This window comes from Oncorhynchus keta, chromosome 32, assembly GCF_023373465.1.
Source record: "Oncorhynchus keta strain PuntledgeMale-10-30-2019 chromosome 32, Oket_V2, whole genome shotgun sequence".
Taxonomy (NCBI): Eukaryota; Metazoa; Chordata; class Actinopteri; order Salmoniformes; family Salmonidae; genus Oncorhynchus; species Oncorhynchus keta.
Genome location: NC_068452.1, coordinates 24,686,679 through 24,705,064, shown reverse-complemented (window position 1 = coordinate 24,705,064; position 18,386 = coordinate 24,686,679). Strand labels below are relative to the sequence as shown.

Sequence of the window (18,386 nt, the reverse complement as noted above, 5' to 3'; positions counted from 1 at the left end):
TATACCAAACATTTGGGACACCTTCCTAATGTGGAGTTGCCTCACCCTCTGAATGGCACACATACACAGTCCATGTCTCAATTGTCTCAAGGCCTAAAAATCCTTCTTTAACCTGTCTTCCTCCCCTTCATCTACACTGACTGAAGTGGTTTTACAAGTGACCTCAGTAAGGGATCATAGCTTTCAGCAGGATTCACCTGGTCAGTCTGTCATCCAAAGAGCAGGTGTTCTTAATCTTTTGTATGCTCATTGGTGTCTCAATTTGGATTGATATTTTTACGTCCCCCCTTTAATATAGGATTTCCTGAGCCGTTGGATTTTATAACGTTTTATGTTTGTTTTACTTTCTTTTTTTATACATTTCTATTTGTATTACTTGTTCACAACTATAGGTTTACCTACTCGCACATTTGTTTTCGTTTTTTGCCTTCTGTAAAATGCTCAGTTTGTATTTTTCCCCATTTGGTTTTATGGGTTTTTGGAAGAAAATAATAAATCAGCTTTCATCGTAAATCGTCTCTGTGTGTGTTTCTAGTAACAGTATAAACTGGACCAATATCTCTGATTGGAATAAGGCCTTTTTTAAATCTTCAATACATCGTGGATGATACTGTAATTATAATAAATGCCAAGACAATGTTCCTCTGCCCTTACGTAGGCTATTAGACTAATCCGTTAAACTAATAATCATAATAATACATGTAGGCTATTAGCCTACTCTGCAGTGGGTATTGAACAGGACCTGGCACGCAATTAACGTTTGGCAAGGTGTTTGAATAGAGCATTTCTCGAGCCAGCTGTAGCCTAATTGTGGATGATTTGACCAACAGAGCGCGCTGTTGCATTTAGTGTAGTCGTATATTTCTTGGGCCCGCTGCGCACGCTGTCATGTCTGCAGCAGACCAGCAGAGGACACTTGTAGATTGAATTTGTGTTGGAGACCAAAATATTGTTTCCCCAATTTCCGTCAAAAAAACAACAAAAACAAAACCATCAAAAAAAGCAGACTTCCACTTTGGCAAATAACCAAAATCCACTGCGCAACGCAATGCTTAGGCTGCCTATAAACCCTTCAAAATCAAATCGCCTGCTGCCAATCCCATCAACATTATAAACACTTGAATCTGGTCTATTAATCATTACCTCGTGCATTACAAATGTTCAATTACGATTTCCAATTGTATGCCTATTGTATGTGACACATAGGCCTATTGTAAACTAAAGTTGTAAGTTGTTAACATGTTCTTCTTGATTTAGCTATGTCACCGAAGAATATAGATTTTGCCTCAGAAGAATCAATCATGTTTTACATTTTGACACAGTTGACCCCGTTGTTTGATTGATTTGCTGGTCTACTGATATGTCGATTTTAAAGAGTTATGTGAAATTACGAAATGTACCTTCATTGTGATACAAAAATGTTAAATAAATAAGTGAAACTATAAAGCATTGATGAAATGTAGACTGTATGGCCAATGAATGCCCCACGTATGGCCCATGGTACGAACAGGATAATGGCAATCAGCATGACTTTCTTACAAAAAGGTCAAATGTTCAGAATGTGCCTATATATGCTTTAAAAGCCAATTGACGTCAAACAATGAAAGTGACTCTGGTGTCGTAGGGCATACTATCCCGGAAATATGATCTGAATCGAAGTACATACGTGCAATGCCAGTGCCACGCTAACTGAGCGACTAGGGTGGAACCAGAACACTGTAATAAACCTGAAGCATGTTTCTTTGAGATAAGCAGAGACAGAGAAAGATGCCCTTATCAATGTGAACCCCACCTCTTGTTAGAGCACCAACTCGTCCAAAAATGAGCTCATTGCTCGACAAGTTGAAATTCACATTCAACTCCTTTGTAATTAATTGTGTGTTCGTTTTATAGGTCTATACACGTTACCTGTCAAAAGTTTGGACACACCTACTCATTCAAGGGTTTTTCTTTATTTGTAATGCTTTCAACATTGTAGAATACTAGTGAAGACATTAAAACTATGAAATAACAGATATGGAATCATGTAGTAACCAAAAATGTGTTAAACAAATAAACATTTATTTTTCATTTGAGATTCTTCAAAGTAGCCACCCTTGGCCTTGATGACAGCTTTGCACACTCTTGGCATTCTCTCAACCAGCTTCATGTGGTTGTCACCCGGAATGCATTTCAATTAACAAGTTTGCCTTGTAAAAAGTGAATTTGTGGAATTCCTTTCCTTCTTAATGTGTTTGAGCCAATCAGTTGTGTTGTGACAAGGTATGGGGTGTATACAGAAGATAGCCCTATTTGGTAAAAGACCAAGTCCAAATGAAGGAAAGAACAGCTCAAACAAGCAAAGAGAAATGACAGTCCATCATTACTTTAAGACATGAAGGTCAGTCAATGTGGAACATTTCAAGAACTTTGAAAGTTTCTGAAAGTGCAGTCGCAAAAACCATCAAGAGCTATGATGAAACTGACTCTCATGAGGACCGCCACAGGAAAGGAAGACCCAGATTTACCTTTGCTGCAGAAAATAAGTTCATTACAATTACCAGCCTCAGAAACTGCAGCCTAAAAAAATGCTTCACAGAGTTCAAGTAAACAGACACATCTCAAAATTAACTGTTCAGGGGAGACGTGCTGCAAAGAAACCACTACTAAAGGACATGAAGAAGAGACTTGCTTGCTCCGAGAAGCATGAGCAATGGACATTAGACTGGTGGAAATCTGTCCTTTGGTCTTTGTGAGATGCAGACGAGGTGAACGGATGATCTCTAAATGTGTGGTTCCCACCATGAAGCATGGAGGATGTGTGGGGGTGCTTTGCTGGTGACACTGTTTGTGATTCATTTTGAAATTCAAGGCACACTTAACCAGCATGGCTACCACAGCATTCTGCAGCAATACCCCATCCCATATGGTTTGGGCTTAGTGGGACTATAATTTGTTTTTCAAGAGGACAATGACCCAAAACAACTCCAGGCTGTGTAAGGGCTATTTTACCAAGGAGGAGAGTGATGGAGTGCTGCATCAGATGACCTGGCCTCCACCAAATTGAGATGGATTGGGATGAGTTGGACTGCAGAGTGAAGGAAAAGCATGTATGGGAAGTCCTTCAAGACTTTTAGAAAAGCATTCCAGGTGAAGCTGGTTGAGTGAATGCGGTAGTGGTTAGAGTGGCGAGCCAGTAACCGAAAGGTTGTTGGATCGAATCACTGATCTGTCGTTCTGCCCCTGAACAAGTCACTTAACCCACTGTTCCCCGGTAGACCGTCATTGTAAATAATCATTTGTTCTTTACTTACTTTCCTAGTTAAATAAAGGTTACATAAAAAATGCCAAGCGTGTGCAAAGCTGTCAAGGGTGGCTACTTTGAAGAATCTCAAATATCAAATATATTTTGATTTGGTTAATACTTTTTTGGTTACTACATGATTCAATATGTGTTATTTCATAGTTGTGATGTCTTCACTATTATTCTACAATGTAGAAAATAGTACAAATATAGATAAACCCTTGAATGAGTAGGTGTGTCCAAACTTTTGCCTGATACTGTATATGCAAATTGCACCTACCTGAGGTTAACCTGGGCATCATGATAGACTACTTTAATTTTCCTACGGTAGTGTATTAGCAAACAACGACTGTTTTGATATAATTACTATAATAACACAATACTGATCAATATATTGGTTATTCCGTTGATAAGAATTTGTTGCTGCATGTGATATTTTACCAAATCTCTCTCTCGTGACCAAAGCGTCAAAGATAGGTTTCTCAATCTCACTTAGGCCAACGGCATAAGAGTTAAAATAGGCTTGGCTACATTTTGTAATGGTTCCTATTTTACTGCCCCATTAAACAGAATAAAGTGAAGAGCATGGATGTGTGCTTAACAATACATTATATTATCCATACAAAATGTCTTCTATAATAATATATACAATGGGGCAAAAAAAGGTATTTAGTCAGCCACCAATTGTGCAAGTTCTCCCACTTAAAAAGATGAGAGAGGCCTTTAATGTTCATCATAGGTACACTTCAACTATGACAGACGAAATGAGAAAGAAATATCCAGAAAATCACATTGTAGGATTTTTTGCAAATTATGGTGGAAAATAAGTATTTGGTCACCTACAAACAAGCAAGATTTCTGGCTCTCACAGACCTGTAACTTCTTCTTTAAGAGGCTCCTCTGTCCTCCACTCGTTACCTGTATTAATGGCACTTGTTTGAACTTAGCAGTATATAAAAGACACCTGTCCACAACCTCAAACAGTCACACTCCAAACTCCACTATGGCCAAGACCAAAGAGCTGTCAAAGGACACCAGAAACAAAATTGTAGACCTGCACCAGGCTGGGAAGACTGAATCCCCAATAGGTAAGCAGCTTGGTTTGAAGAAATCAACTGTGGGAGCAATTATTAGGAAATGGAAGACATACAAGACCACTGATAATCTCCCTCGATCTGGGGCTCCATGCAAGATCTCACACCGTGAGGTCAAAATGATCACATGAACGGTGAGCAAAAACCCCAGAACCACACGGGGGGACCTAGTGAATGACCTGCAGAGAGCTGGGACCAAAGCAACAAAGCCTACCATCAGTAGCACACTACGCCACCAGGGACTCAAATCATGCAGTGCCAGATGTGTCTCCCTGCTTAAGCCAGTACAGTCCAGGCCCGTCTGAAGAATGCTAAAGAGCATTTGGATGATCCAGAAGAAGATTGGGAGAATGTCATATGGTCAGATGAAACCAAAATATAACTTTTTGGTAAAAACTCAACTTGTCGTGTTTGGAGGACAAAGAATGCTGAGTTGCATCCAAAGAACACCATACCTACTGTGAAGCATGGGGGTGGAAACATCATGCTTTGGGGCTGTTTTTCTGCAAAGGGACCAGGACGACTGATCCGTGTAAAGGAAAGAATGAATGGGGCCATGTATCATGAGATTTTGAGTGAAAACCTCCTTCCATCAGCAAGGGCATTGAAGATGAAACGTGGCTGGGTCTTTCAGCAATGATCCCAAGGAGTGGCTTCGTAAGAAGCATTTCAAGGTCCTGGAGTGGCCTAGCCAGTCTCCAGATCTCAACCCCATAGAAAATCTTTGGAGGGAGTTGAAAGTCCTTGTTGCCCAGCAACAGCCCCAAAACATCACTGCTATAGAGGAGATCTGCATGGAGGAATGGGCCAAAATACCAGCAACAGTGTGTGAAAACCTTGTGAAGACTTACAGAAAACGTTTTTTTAAGTGGGAGAACTTGCACAATTGGTGGCTGACTAAATACTTTTTTGCCCCACTGTATATATGTGTGTGTGTGTGTGTGTGTGTATTTCACTATAGAACATGTCTTTAGTAGTACTCTCTGCCTAGCGCAGAGACGACCACGGTCAGGAACTTCTGCCAGGCCGCTTGGACGTCTGGCATGAAGGCTCGCCCCATCTGGCAGGCCAGAACAATGGTGAGGCAGTTGCCCAGCAGTTGGGAAAAGGAAACAATTGAAACGTTAGTCATTTATTTGCAACAGCAGTATTCTCTTGGATGTAAATCAATGAGGAAAAACGCATTGTTAATTTGTTTTAGGCACGTCCATTAGTACTCATATTTACAGCTTCAATTGTGACACAGGCTTTGACCCTACTGACTATGCGTCCAGCTCTGAATTTTTGTGGTCTGCTGCTTTTCAATGGGAGTTCACCCATTTTCATTCAATCGCCATATCTCCAGGAGCCAGGGGTCTTCAAAATGTTCTTGCCCAGGGACCATGTGCCAGGTTAACCGGCGGCCCAAGAACCCCCACAGTAAAGTTAACGGGGGGAAAATCCACATCTTGTCTTATGATCAGGTGAATGATACACTATACTGTATATGCAAAAGTACACTATGTGGACACTCCTTCAAATTAGTGGGTTCGGCTATTTCAGCCACACTCGTTGCTGACAGGTGTTTGAAATCAAGCACACAGCCATGCAATCTCCATATTCAAACATTGGCAGTAGAATGGCCTTACTGAAGAGCTCAGTGACTTTCAAAGTAACACAGTCATAGGATGCCACCTTTTCAACACGTCAGTTTGTCAAATTTCTGCTCTGCTAAGCTCATAGAATGGGACCACCGAGTGCTGAAGAGCAGAACGTATAAATAATTGTCTGTCCTTGGTTTGCAACACTCAATCTGGAATTCCAAACTGCCTCTGGAAGCAATGTCAGCACAATAATAATAATAATAATAATAACTATTCAGGAGTTTCATGAAATGGGTTTCCATGGCCGAGCAGCCGCATACAAGTCTAAGATCACCATGCACAATGCCAAGCTTCGGCTGGAGTGGTGTAAAGCTTGCAGACTCTGGAGCAGCGGAAACACATTCTCTGGAGTGATGAATCACGCTTCACCCTCTGGCAGTCCGTCAGACTAATTTGGGTTTGGCAGATGCCAGGAGAACACTACCTTTCCCAATGCATAAACTGTAAAGTTTGGTGAAGGAGGAATAATGGTCTCGGGCTGTTTTTCATGGTTTGGGCTAGGCCCCTTAGTTCCAGTGAAGGGAAATCCTAGCACTACAACATACAATGTCCTTCTAGACAATTATGTGCTTCCAACATTGGGGAAACAGTTTGTGGAAGGCCCTTTCCTGTTTCAGTATGATATTGTCCCCATGCACAAAGTGAGGTCCACACACAAATTATTTATCGAGATTGGTGTGGAAGAACTTGACTGGCCTGCACAGAGCCTTTACCTCAACCCCATGGTACACCTATGGGATTAATTGAAATGCCAACTTCGAGCCAGGCCTTATAGCCCAAATCAGTGCCCGACCTCACTAATGCTCTTGTGTCTGAATGGAAGCAAGTCCCCACAGCAATGTTCCTTCCCAGAAGAGTGGAGGCTGTTGTAGCAGCAAAGGGGGAACCAACTCCATATTAATGCCCATGATTTGGGAATGAGGTGGAAGAAGAAGTGTAAACTCCAAACACATTTTCACTAAAAGCAGCTGTTTAGCTCGATAAACAAAGGTTGGCAAAAATGAATGTCCAAGTCAAGAAAGATTAACAGCAGCCAGCAGCACTTGCAGCACTAGCCTATTAGCGGGTCCTTTTTCAAAGCATAGGTCAGATAGACCAGTGAGTGTTGTTTGGCTTAATATTCGGAGTTGAGAAATAAAGTTGACATCGTTAAAAATAAGATATGCTCATCTTTCCTACTGTCGGTATGTCATTCAAAATTAGTTTATTATGTTTTTTTTGCCAGCGGTATCCATAACATTAAAAATAAAGTAACAAGAAGAAATCTACGAAAAGAAAGAAGAAAATAACGGTTGAATAACCCTGCCATGCGCCCATGACTTATTTTATCTATACTTGGCTGTGTGCCATGAGCTGTAAACAACTAAGATGACGCGCTATGATAAGAGATAACCAACGGGTCTCTTTTGGAGGTGGTTTCTGTGCAGCAGCGTTGTGCTTTGGCAGATCAGACAATACATAAAAAGAGCCCTGAAACTGTGAACTCTATTGAGTTGGTTGGCAGCAAGTCAAGAAGTTGAAGCAACAATGAGTCTCTCCGCTAAGGACAAGGCAATTGTCAAGGCCTTTTTTGGCAAGGTTGCCGACAGGGCAGAGGATGTTGGCAACGAGGCACTTTCCAGGTAGTTACAATTATTGAATTATTTACTACAAGTAATTGATCACTACAATTATTTAAGACCTTTGAATAACTTGTGAATGGTTGAAAACTCCTTACCATACACGTACGATAAAATAATACTCGCGCGTAAATGGAACTCTCTTTTTCCAATTCATATCAAGTTAAAAGAGTGGGGTCGTATAGTACAACGAGAAACATGCCACGCATAAACGACGTATATTTTCAACCTCCCAGGACGCTGGTGGTGTACCCCCAGACCAAGACATATTTCTCCCACTGGAAGGACCTGAGCCCCGGTTCTGCCCCGGTCAGGAAGCACGGTGGGACCGTCATGGGAGGCGTCCTGGGTGCCATTGAGAAGATTGACGACCTTAGTGCTGGTCTTCTTACGCTCAGCGAGTTGCACGCCTTCATGTTGAGAGTGGATCCTGCCAACTTCAAGGTTAGTAAATAGTTTTAAAAAATGTACTTGTTTTCTTTCTCACTAGTAGCTTTTGTTCCATTAGCACCCGTTGAAGTTTGAATACTGTAATAGCTTAATGTATGGATTTCAATCTTCAGAAACATACTCGTGAAATATGCTTCTAATAATGTTTCTGCTCTCCCTTCACATCCCCAGATCTTCAACCACAACATGCTGGTGACGCTGGCCATGATGTTCCCTGACGATTTCACCCCTGAGGTGCACGTGGCCACGGACAAGTTTCTGGCCCAGTTGGCCCTGGCTCTGTCTGAGAAGTACCGTTAGGCAATGAGCCATATTTCCACTTGACAATCTTTGTAGTGTGCCAATTTCAATGAAAAGATGCAATAAATGAATCCTACCGATCGAATCTGAAACGTTGTTGTCCTTGGTGATTAATCGTAGGCTATATGTTTTTTTTTTATGTTTAGCTACTTATTTATTTAATTGATAGACCTAGATTATTGTATTGTGAAATAATTACACAAATATATCCACTATCCACAAAGTTGAAACTTCCACTACTCCACTGTGGGTCCACAATGCCATTTATAGTAATATAGTAATAGCAATTATTATAGTGATAGGTAACCACCACCTTCATTATCATTATTATGATCATTATTATCATTATTAGGCTACCATTATTACATCACAATCATTATGACTGTACGTTTGTTTATGTGTAACTCTGTGTTGTTGTTTTTGTCGGACTGCTTTGCTTTTCTTTATCTTGGCTAGTTCGTTGTAAATGGCCTACCTGGTTAAATAAAGGTTAAATAAATGATATGACCATACATCCTTATATGATATAAGTCATTACTGTTTGTCTTCTGGGTTACTACATTACCAGTATTTAGACCAGGTTATTATTTAATTAAATAATCAATAAGCCAGAAGCACTGGTCTAATAATCAATAAGCCAGAAGCACTGGTCTAATAATCAATAAGCCAGAAGCACTGGTCTAATAATCAATAAGCCAGAAGCACTGGTCTAATAATCAATAAGCCAGAAGCACTGGTCTTGGATTAGATTTCTCACCCAAACTTTACATGAGAATGGCCCAGCTCGCATAGAGATAACTACAATAGGTCATTTTTAGAAATATATAGGTTAGTTTGCACCATTTAATATTATACAACAATCATTATTTAAATAATTGCTCAAACTTGCACTTGCTTGAAAAAACATAGGCACACACATCTTGATATCGTACTTGTCATATTATTAAATCAAATACAATAATAAATACATGTATTGTGAATGAAAACATGCTTTATTATCATAAAATGTCGATTAATGGAAGGAAAATAAATTATTACAAAAATAAATTAATAATAATAAATGTTTTATTAGGGCTACATGAAATCAAATAAAAGGCAGGCAACATATTTTCTTTATCGGCTTTTGGCAGAACCTTTTCTTAATTTTACTTATTAAAAACAAAAGGATGAATTACTTGTCTATACATCGGCAGTCACAGGACATTAAACTGTTCACATTTCCACCAATGCCACTTAAATCATTTCAAATATGAATTGGTAATAAATAATGATGGTTATTAATGAATGAGCATAAAAAGCATAAGAGAACTATCGTCCCTGTCTTGGTGATTTGTTCCTTTCGGTCGTTGTAATTTACAGTATGCTATGAATGGGCTGGCGTGGTACTGCAATGAATTTCTACAAAACATTGTTAACCCAGCCCACTCAAAACAGCTAAACCAATAGTTGGCTTTTGGTGTGGAGACAAAACGCGTATATAAGCTGTCTCTTCAGTAGCATGAACAGTACAGTACATATCATATTGAGTGATACCTACGCAAACGTCAATATGGTTCAGTGGACAGACTTCGAGCGCCAAACAATCCAGAGCATCTTCGGGAAGATGGACTACGATGACGTGGGTCCCGCGGCTCTTTCCAGGTCTTTGCTCTTTTTCATACCTGCTTGAAAATAGGCCTACATTTACATTGAACCTCGTGCATATTATATGATTAATGTAGTCACTCATAATTCCATTATTCACTTACAGGTGTCTGATCGTGTACCCCTGGACCCAGAGGTATTTTGGTAACTTCGGAAACCTCTCCAACGCCGCTGCCATCCAGGGAAACCCCAAGGTCGCCGCTCACGGAAAGACGGTCCTGCAAGGAATGGTCTTGGCTGTCAAGAACATGGATAACATCAAGGCCACCTTCACAGAGCTGAGCGTGCTGCACTCCGAGAAACTGCGCGTGGATCCAGACAACTTCCGGGTAAAGTGAAATGTTCTACTTCACACAAGGCACTTTTAGTGTGGTAGAATGCGTTTTCTTACATGTCCATTTGCTCCTTTCTTTTGCAGCTGCTGGCTGACTGCCTTACTATTGTCGTTGCTGCGAGAATGGGTGCTGCCTTCACCGCTGACGTCCAGGGTGCTTTCCAGAAGTTCCTAGCCGTCGTGGTGAGCTCCCTGTGCAGACAGTACTACTAGAGCGTTCGTTGCCTGCGTCAACATAAACAGAGCCGCATCCGGCGCCCTTCATTGCATGTCTCAAAACAGATGTATCGATTCTGAAGGAAAAATAAAGTGCTAAATCGAAAACATATTTGTCATCGCTTTCATTATGTGTTCGTATGTCAACATGTATGGCCTACATTAACATATATTTTAAACAAATGAAAGGTCCACGTCAATAGGACTAGATCTTTTTTTTGTGGTTTACATAAGTCTATAAATTGTGCAGTTTATTTCAACTGGTACGCCTCCAAAGCACCCAATTTTCTGTCCAACCTAAAGCACAAATATTGTCCTAAAACAACATTTCACACATATGAACTGTGACAACACACATGAGGGCTAAATTCCATAAATAGCGTTAGAACCCAATAAATATGTAGGCTACAGCAGCCTATGGATGTTTCTTCCCTGTCCTCTCTCTGGCTAATGATGAAGAACTGTAGGTTAGTTACATGTGTGAACTGGGGAGGCCGGTTGAAGGCATGAGAAGTTAAGAGCTTTATATCGTATATAAAATCAAATCTAAATTAACTGTGTCTGCATTGATGTTCATAAATCTCCATCCGACCTGCTATTGCGCATTAGAACCCAGAACGATATGTGATCACTTGGTCACAGCAACGCCGAGGACACCCAAACCAGAGTGGCCACCACAAAGCCCAGGAGCCTGACCCTCCCTGCAAGTTGCCGTAGCCCTGCTTAAGATATTTAGCCTGTATTGGCTATCGGTTTAGACGCAGGGCATAGGGTGGCGCACAATTTGCCCAGCGTCGTCCGCGTTTGGGGAGGGTTTGGCCGGGGTAGGCCGTCATTGTAAAATAATAATTTGTTATTAACTGACTTGCCTAGTTAAATAAAGGTTAAATGTTCTAGCTTGGTAGGCTATCTCGTATTGGGGAAATTGAAATGTATATTGGGCCAAGTTGGAAGTAATAATGCATTTAGATTATAGTTTATTGAGATGCATAAATACACTACACCAAAAGCATGATTGTATGGCTGTTTTAAAACGAATGTCCTGCAATTCTACATAGTAATGATTTATGATCACTATTTGATCAATTGATTTATTGATTAAATATTTGCAAATAAATGATATGAATTGATTATTTACCCCTATGTTATATTTTATTCTGTAATGGGGTATATTGTAACCATGTGTTCAAGCTAATCAAATCCAAAGTTTATTTTGCGCTGTCATTTTGGAACCATGAAGGGCACTCCAATCGTGTACAATAACACTCATCAAGACCTGTCGCCTATGACTAATAGTCTTACTCATCACTTATTATTATTACTACTAATAGAAGATCATCACTTCTCACAATGGTGCTCGTTTAATAACGTTAGATCAAAGCTAAATCAATGTCTCGTAAGATCACATAACGATTACTTTTTAGTTTACATAACAGAACCGAATATAATAGCATAGCATAATAGGCCGATAGGCTAATGTTACTGTTCCACCAAAAACACCTCATCATCTGTATAATGAGATTTGAGAATGGTTTGTAAAAAAATATATATATTTTTGAAGTATCGTGCGCCAAAACTCAACAGGATAGATGCTTAGATTGAAACAAAATACAAAAAAGACTAATAGTCTGTTAACACCATCTGCTCTGAACAGTCATTCGACAAGATCGAAATGCATAGACTATTCCCATGAAACTGATTGAGATCTATCAAGTTATTTGAATGCAGATGCAGTTTCGCCGGTAAAACATGAATAACTCTCATTCACGATTGACAGTGATGATGGCCTATTTTGAAATTAGGTATGCCTAACTTGGTGTTTGAGGGTATTACAAATATAAAATGTTCTTGAGACAACATGTGTGGGCAAAAGCAAACGTTGCAATTGGAATACACATGTTATAACAGGGCTCTCCAAACCTGTTCCTTTGTGTCATGTTTAATTGATGCATAATGCCAAGCCTGGCTGTTATCGCCACACAATTAATTACATTGCAAAATCCGCTTTCCCTTTAAATAAAAACGATCAAGATAAAACAGTTGTTGATGACGGTATTTTTATTCCATGATTCATATCATACAACACGTGCACTTTTATGATCAACACAGAAAACCGAGAGGATTTATCTTCTCGCCTTTTAACGATACTTCTCGGAAAGGGCCAGGGCCAACTTGGCGAGGAACTTGTCCACAGACACGTGCACCTCAGGGGTAAAGTCAGCAGGGAACATCATGGCTAGCACCACCAGAATGTTGTGGTTGATGATCTGTAGATGTAGCGGGAATAGAGTTATTATTATCAAGCCTTCAGGCATAGTCCATATGCGAAAGATAGTGTGGACACGGTCGCCACTGATACTTTGAGAAAGGGTGAATCGTTTTATTGATTCAGTAAGTTATTTAGTCACCTTGAAGTTGGCGGGATCCACACGGAGGGTGAAGGCGTGCAGCTCGCTGAGCGTCAGAAGACCATCGGTCAGGTCGTCGATCTTGGTCACGGCATCCAGGACGCCTCCCATGACAGTCAGACCGTGCTTCTTGACGGGAGCAGAGCCGGGGCTCAGGTCCGTCCAGTGGGAGAAGTAGGTCTTGGTCTGGGGGTACACCACCAGGGTCCTGAAAATAAAAACATGTGATCATGTATTATGATTTAACGTGGGTATATGCACCGCATAACTCTGTTACAAAACAATCAGTTCAATATATAATGATGTCGTTACCTAGAGAGAGCCTCATTTCCGATATCCTCTGCTTTGCCAGACACCTTTCCAAAAAAGGCTGTCACGATCTGTTTGTCCTTGGCTGTGAGACTCATTCTAGCGGTTTCTATGACGTAAGATACTACTGGTGCCATAAGAGTGGACACTGGGAGTATTTATATGGTCTGTAAAGATCTCTTTGGCTTAGCTCCACCTTCAACTGGAAGTCATTGGATGTACACAATGTAGAGTTTGGTGATAACCATTAGTATATTAAGTCTTATGACGATAGTGCTGAAAAACGGAAGAATCATGCTTCAACTTGTTATGAATCTAAAGGCTACATTATGCATGATGCAACAATGTCTTTTATACTTCTTATAATATAATGAATAGTGTCAGCTGGACATTTTATGCACATGGAATGGTCTTTGAAATTTGTCTGATTAATATTTTTGGTCTATTTAGGCGTTCATTTGTTTTATTGACTCATTCATTGATTAATTCGTTGATGTAATCATTAATTAATTAATTGGATAATTAATTAATTAATTCAGTAAATATGCCTTCTACAATGACCAAAGTCATTATAGACTGCATTTCTCATTAATCTCACCCTGTTTTGTCAAGGGTGGTACCAAACAAATTATGAGGGACATCTCGTTGGCAACGGTTGAGTGCCAAGATTGCTGTCTTATCTCTGCAACAGTGACACCGCACGCCTTCCGGTGAGGTGTGTTGAAGGTTGATTGATATACATTTTCTCAGTAGGTCAATAGTTATGGATAGGCCAGGTCTATTGTTCAAGTCACATGCTGCTGAACCTCTATAATCCTTACCACGTCGTGCGATGTCACTCAGATTTCCCTAACAATAGGTAAATGCATATGTGTGTCCTTTGCATGAGAGTATATCCTGCATAGGCTTTGTTCACCAATATCTATCCTGATAACGCAGTAGCAGCTTATAGAGAGGGCATGTCACCGTTTGTCAGGCGCGTGGACAAAATCGGAGTAATACGTTTTGTCAAGAAGAATATTGATTGTTTGGGTAAGCTAATACACCCTGCATGATACATGTATAAATGAAGTATATCTCACTTGCTTTTCAAAAGGTGGCGCTGGTGAAACTACTGTGAAGGCTCCTCTAACCGTCTACTCTAACCGTCTACTCTAACTGTCTCCTCTAACCTCGGCACCTCCACTTCTCTCGACCAGAGAGATAGAGGAAAGGTGAGCCAATGATTATTATGTTCATATTATTGTTGTACCCTTTTTGTTTCCTATCCCATAGCATAACGCGATTCGCCTATTTCGTCACCAATTGAAACGAGTAAAATAGCCTATATCTGCATTTTTATTGAAAACATTATAGGCCTACTTACAGGGTTTGCATGGATCCAGCACCATGCCTAATGATTAAACTACACACTTCCTAACGTGTTGCAACGATGTGTTATAATAAGGTTGAAGTCCTCTTGAGTCGTCTTGTTTAAATAGTGCCGTTGCGTAATTCAGGTGTTTTTCCGAACATTAAGCACGTTGCTCTTCAAACCCATTTGGAATGCCAACGTTCAGCTACAGTACCAGTAAAAAGTTTGGACACACCAACTCATTCCAGGGTTTTTCTTTATTGTTTACGTTGTTATAAGGGCACAAGGCGAGACCCAGATGCAGACACAGGAGGCAGATGGTTAGAGTCTTTGTAGTTTATTTATATCCAAAAGGAGTAGGCAAGAGAATGGTCGTGGACAGGCAAAATGTCAAAACCAGATTCTGAGTCCAAGAGGTACAAAGTTGCAGACAGGCTCGATGTCAGGGCAAGCAGAGGGTCAGGCAGGTGGGTACGGAGTCCAGAAAAAACAGGCAACGGTTAAAACCGGGAAGACTAGAAAAAGAGAATAGAAAACAGGAGCATGGGGGAAAAACACGCTGGTTGACTTGAAAACATACAAGATGAACTGGCACAGAGAGACAGGAAACACAGGGATAAATACACTGGTGAAAATAAGCAACACCTGGAGGGGGTGGAGACAATAACCATGACAGGTGGAACAGATCAGGGCGTGACAGTTGTAGAATAATAGTGAAGACATCAAAACTATGAAATAACAAACGGAATCATGTAATAACCAAAAAAGTGTTAAACAAATCAACAGACATCTCAACTGTTCAGAAGACATTGCGTGAATTAGAGCTTCATGGTTGAATTGCTGCAAAGAAACCACTACTAAAGGAGACCAATAGGAAGAAGAGACATGATTGGGCCAAGAAACACGAGCAATAGACATTAGACTGTGGAAACCTGTCCTTTGGCCATGTCTTTGTGAGACGCAGAGTAGGTGAACGCATGATCTCTACATCTGTGGTTCCCACCGTGAAGCATGGAGGAGGAGGTGTGATGGTGTGGGGGTGCTTGGCTGATGACACTGTCAGTGATTTATTTAGAATTCAAGGCACGCCTAACCAGCATGGCTACTACAACATTCTGTAGCGATACTCCATCCCATCTGTTTTGCGTTTAGTGGGACTACCATTTGTTTTTCAACCAATATCTCAAATATCAAATATATTTTGATTTGGTTAACACTTTTTTGGTTACTACATGATTCAATATGTGTTATTTCATAGTTGTGATGTCCTAACTATTATTCTACAATGTAGAAAATAGTGAAAATATAGAAAAACCCTTGAATGAGTTGGTCTGTCCAAACTTTTGCCTGATACTGTATATGCAAATTGCACCTACCTGAGGCAGGTAACAGTTAACCTGGGCAACATGATAGACTACCTTAATTTTCCTACAGTAGTGTATTAGAAAACAACGACTGTTTTGACAAATAACATTTGATTTGATTGGATTTGATTTATATTGATTATTCCGTTGATAAGAATTTGTTGCTGCATTTGATATTTTACCAAATCTCTCTCTCGTGACTCCAGTGTCAAAGATAGGTGTATGGGCTATTTGACCAAGAAGGAGAGTGATGGAGTGTTGCATCAGATGACTTGGCATCCACAATCCCCCGACCTCAACCCAATTGAAATGGTTTGGGATGAGTTGGATCGCAGAGTGAAGGAAAAACAGCCAACAAGTGCTCAGCAAATGTGGGAACTCCTTCAAGACTGTTGGAAAAGCATTCCAGGTGAAGCTGGTTGAGAGAATGCCAAGAGTGTTGAAACCTGTCATCAAGGCAAACAGTGGCTCTTTGAATAATCTAAAATCTCAAATATATTTTGATTTGTTTAACACTTTTTTGTTACTACATGATTCATAGTGAATTCATAGTTTTGATGTAGAAAATAATTTCTAAAAAGTAAAACCCTTGAATGAGTAGGTGTGTCCAAACTTTTGACTGATACTGTATATGCAAATTCCGCCTACCTGAGGCAAGAAAAAGTTAACCTGGGCAATCTCACTTAGGCAAACGGCATAAGAGTTAAACTAGGCTTGGCTACATTTTGTAATAACCCCTATTTTACTGCCCATCAAACATAATAAAGTGAAGAGCATGGATGTGTGCTTAACAATATATTTTATTATTCATACAAACTGTATTCTATAATAGAACATGTCTTTAGTAGTACTGTCTGCCCAGCGCAGAGACGACCACGGTCAGGAACTTCTGCCAGGCCGCTTGGACGTCCGGCGTGAAGCCGCGCCCCATCTGTGAGGCCAAAACAATGATGAGGCAGTCGCCCAGCAGTTGGAAAATGAAACGATTGAAACGTTAGTCATTTATTTGCAACAGCAGTATTCTCTTGGATGTAAATCAATGAGGAAAAACGTATTGTTAATTTGTTTTAGGCACGTCCATTGGTACTCATATTTACACGTCTTTTCAACTCCAAAATCTTACCCTGAAGTTGTCGGGATCCACATGAATTCTCTCAGAGTGCAGAACGCTCAGCTCGACGTAGGTGTTATTGACGTCATCCAAATTCTGCACAGCTCACACGAGACGGTTCTGCACGGTGATGCCATGGTTGACAACTGTTTTATTGCCCATGATAGCCACTGCGCTGTTTAAGTCTCCAAAGGTTCCAAAGTACCTCTGAGTCCATGGATATACAATAAGACACATGGAAAATACAAATGACATTATAACATACATAATATAAACTAATCAATTATAATTCAATGAATCCGTAGAATTGCGCACACATATAAGACAAGAGTAGAAAAGTACAATTATTAAAGGATCAATATATTTTATTTCCTTTGCGATATTATAAGCCGACCATCTCAAAGCAAGGGGTCCGAACACTTTGACCTTGATTTTGCCCCAGGTCTCTATGATGAGCTTCCGCTCTTCAACAGTCCAGTCAACCATGTTGAAGGTGTTGTGTGTGTCCTCTGATCTGTGAGAAGATCCGTCAGTGTCTGGCACTGGGCCTTTCTCATTTATATTGAATCCCTCCGACCCAGTGAGCGAATTAAACTTGGAGGACTCGTGCCAAAAACGACATCAAAGGTCCGCAAAACGTTAATGGTAATCTATCATTCCTTGCCAGCCAGCTGGTCTTATCGACCAAACACCATATAATCATAGTTCTGCCGACATTTCCAAACGGTAACTGAGGTCGACCTTTGGAAAAGTTTCACACCGGCAATATGTGGCTGTTTTATTAGTACCTTATAAAAGCACCATCAAGACGTAAACTGTAGTTAACAGTGGTTTTATATTATTCTGTGCTAGGTTCGTGAATTACATTAACAACGATTGGAAATTATCACCAGTCACTGCAAAATGTGGTAGACAACAAGAATGTGGTAGAAAGAAAAGGGACCGAGCTAAAGGGCTGTTTATCAGTGAAGTATAGGCTCACGTTTTATCTTGCCGTTCTGAATGAGTTACACCCTCTGCGTAAAAGCTCAAATTGGTTGCCTTGTTCTGATAAGCCATTAGAAACACCCTTTTCTTGGCAACAACCATCTACTTACCTTGAATGTATTGGGCAATATGGTATTAACTGATAAGTAAATCATTTTTTTGATATGAATTAATTGCGAGGTCAGGATTATAAATCAATTTATTCACTTTAGTCAATCTAAATCAGTCTCGCTCATATTAAATAATGCAACATTATTATTCTAATTATAA

General features: G+C 40.2%; 4 protein-coding genes, 1 long non-coding RNA gene and 1 pseudogene across 7 annotated transcripts in view; 4 read left to right on the top strand and 2 right to left on the bottom strand.

Annotated features, from left to right (window-relative positions):
• The window catches only part of kank2 (KN motif and ankyrin repeat domains 2), a 23,657-nt gene extending 23,144 nt beyond the window's left edge, over positions 1 to 513 (top strand). For both annotated transcript variants that reach the window (XM_035747537.2, XM_035747534.2), the window contains one exon: positions 1 to 513. This exon is cut by the window's left edge and continues 1,440 nt beyond it. The gene's annotated coding sequence lies outside the window, so the exon portion shown is untranslated.
• Positions 514 to 7,371: 6,858 nt separating this feature from the next.
• LOC118365403 (hemoglobin embryonic subunit alpha-like) lies at positions 7,372 to 8,475 on the top strand. Of its 2 annotated transcripts, XM_035747578.2 has the most exons (3): positions 7,372 to 7,642; positions 7,876 to 8,083; positions 8,261 to 8,475. In XM_035747578.2, exons 1-3 carry the CDS (start codon positions 7,548 to 7,550, stop codon positions 8,387 to 8,389), a joined length of 432 nt encoding a protein of 143 aa, XP_035603471.1. In that variant the 5' UTR covers positions 7,372 to 7,547; the 3' UTR covers positions 8,390 to 8,475. The 2 variants fall into 2 exon arrangements, with proteins under 2 accessions (XP_035603471.1, XP_052346962.1); XM_052491002.1 differs by lacking the exon at positions 7,372 to 7,642 and having other exon boundaries at positions 7,761 to 8,083.
• A 1,246-nt stretch (positions 8,476 to 9,721) lies between these two features.
• On the top strand, positions 9,722 to 10,665 carry LOC118365378 (hemoglobin subunit beta-like). Its single transcript, XM_035747554.2, has 3 exons — positions 9,722 to 10,030; positions 10,140 to 10,362; positions 10,452 to 10,665. Exons 1-3 carry the CDS (start codon positions 9,888 to 9,890, stop codon positions 10,578 to 10,580), a joined length of 495 nt encoding a protein of 164 aa, XP_035603447.1. The 5' UTR covers positions 9,722 to 9,887; the 3' UTR covers positions 10,581 to 10,665.
• Positions 10,666 to 12,634: 1,969 nt separating this feature from the next.
• LOC118365380 (hemoglobin embryonic subunit alpha-like) lies at positions 12,635 to 13,538 on the bottom strand. Its single transcript, XM_035747556.2, has 3 exons — positions 13,304 to 13,538; positions 12,992 to 13,199; positions 12,635 to 12,850 (listed from the first exon to the last, which is right to left on the bottom strand). Exons 1-3 carry the CDS (start codon positions 13,435 to 13,437, stop codon positions 12,722 to 12,724), a joined length of 471 nt encoding a protein of 156 aa, XP_035603449.1. The 5' UTR covers positions 13,438 to 13,538; the 3' UTR covers positions 12,635 to 12,721.
• Positions 13,539 to 13,918: 380 nt separating this feature from the next.
• LOC118365407 (uncharacterized) lies at positions 13,919 to 16,414 on the top strand. The gene is made up of 3 exons (XR_004821765.2): positions 13,919 to 14,015; positions 14,397 to 14,514; positions 16,225 to 16,414. It is a non-coding gene; the product is annotated as an uncharacterized LOC118365407 (long non-coding RNA).
• Positions 16,415 to 16,859: 445 nt separating this feature from the next.
• On the bottom strand, positions 16,860 to 17,615 carry LOC118365405 (hemoglobin subunit beta-like; annotated as a pseudogene).
• Positions 17,616 to 18,386: the final 771 nt, after the last annotated feature.